Source organism: Chlamydomonas reinhardtii, chromosome 9, assembly GCF_000002595.2.
Source record: "Chlamydomonas reinhardtii strain CC-503 cw92 mt+ chromosome 9, whole genome shotgun sequence".
NCBI lineage: Eukaryota > Viridiplantae > Chlorophyta > Chlorophyceae > Chlamydomonadales > Chlamydomonadaceae > Chlamydomonas > Chlamydomonas reinhardtii.
In genome coordinates, this window is record NC_057012.1 from 4,962,346 (window position 1) to 4,963,894 (window position 1,549).

The 1,549-nt window shown below is 65.6% G+C and overlaps 1 protein-coding gene across 1 annotated transcript in view; it reads left to right on the top strand.

The window, feature by feature from the left end:
* The window catches only part of CHLRE_09g397882v5 (uncharacterized protein), an 8,837-nt gene continuing 7,288 nt past the window's right edge, over positions 1–1,549 (top strand). The window contains exons 1-3 of the mRNA XM_043065864.1: positions 1–543; positions 827–882; positions 1,249–1,335. Of these exons, the coding sequence (XP_042921314.1) occupies positions 54–543; positions 827–882; positions 1,249–1,335 (633 nt within the window). The 5' untranslated portion in view covers positions 1–53. The remainder of the gene's footprint in view (positions 544–826; positions 883–1,248; positions 1,336–1,549) is intronic.

Here is a 1,549-nt window from a genome sequence, read left to right on the forward strand (position 1 = left end):
TGTGTGTGTGTGTGTGTGTGTAACGACGTGCGTGCAGGGGCCTGCGTGTGTGTATGGGCCTCTCCTCCGGCCTCTCCCTCCGCCACGTCATACTGGTGCCGGTGGCGCCCCCCGGCGCACCCGCAACCGCCGCTGCTACTGCTACTGCTACTGCCGCCGCGCCTGGCGAAGCTGGCACACCTGCTACAGCCCCAAGAAAATCCGGCAACGGCACCACCACCACCACCGCCACGCCCACGCCCACCGCGCCCACGCCCACTGCCTGCCGATTCGGACGCAAGCGCAGCAGCAGCCGCCCCGCCACAACCGCCACCACCACCACTCCCGCCACCACCACAACAACAACCTCCACCACCACAACCGCCGCCGCCAACTGTCGCGTCGCCTACACCGGCCCCAGCCTGGCCATAGCGCACGCGGCGGCGCTGGCGGCCGGCGGCACGGCTGCGCGTGTGCTGCTGAGCGGCGGCTGCTACAAGCAGCTGGGCGGTTGGGCGGCGGACGTGTCGCGGGGGGATGCGGCAGCCACGGTACTCAACGTCGGTGAGCGGGGCGGGTTGGGATGGGTTTGGGGGTTGGAATTTCGAGCCCAAATGAAACCAAACCAAGCCAAACTAGCGGGGTACATGCAGAGCCTAGCTCGCCAGCTTGCAGGCAACGGGTAAACCCCCTCCTCGGCTGCCCTGGGGTGGGGCATGGCTATTGTTGCGGCTTTGCTTCGGCTTCCCCTTCCTGCTTTCACACCCCCTGCTGCCTCTTACCTCCCTCTTATCTCCCTCTGTCCCCCTTGTGCCCCCCCCCCTTGTTCCTCCCTCCCTCCCTCCAGGCGAGTTCCGGCTGCTGCGGCCCTGTCGCATCCCCACGCCCCTGGACCTGTACATGGTGGGCGTGTATGGGTGTGTGTGTGTGCGCATGTGTTTGTGGGTGGGTGGGTGAGGGAGGAGGGGTGGAGGCAGCCGAGATAAATCGCAGACAAACGGCCGCTCCCCTCATATAGTATGGTACGCATTGCCGCTGACACACATCACGCACTCCACTCCGCTCCGCTAAGAACGCCCCGCACCCCCCCGTCAAGTGCCGCTCCGTTGTCAAAGCATAGGCCACGCTCTCCTGGCTGGGGCCTACACACACTGCCCAGCCAACCCCCTGTCCGCGCTCCGCTAGTTTGTCTTGGTGTGGTTTAATTTGCTGGTACTTACAAACCCCCCACCCACCCAACCCAACCCAACTCCGCCCCCCTCCTTGCAGCCTCTGGCGCAGTCTCTGGGTCCGGCCCTGGCGGCGCACCGGCGGCCGCGTGGCGCGTTGCAGACACAGGGCGGAGTCATGGAGGCGGTGAGCGGGTGGTTGGTGTGGTGTGTGTGTGTGTGTGTGTGTGTGTGTGTGTGTGTGTGTGTGTGTGTGTGTGTGTGTGTGTGTGTGTGTGTGTGTGTGATTAGTGGGCGGCGGGAAGCGGTGAGCGGGTGTATATCGGCATGTTGACTCACATACGTCTCGCCATCCACCACCACCGCCTCCACCCCTGGCCCCACCCTGCCCCCACCCTGCC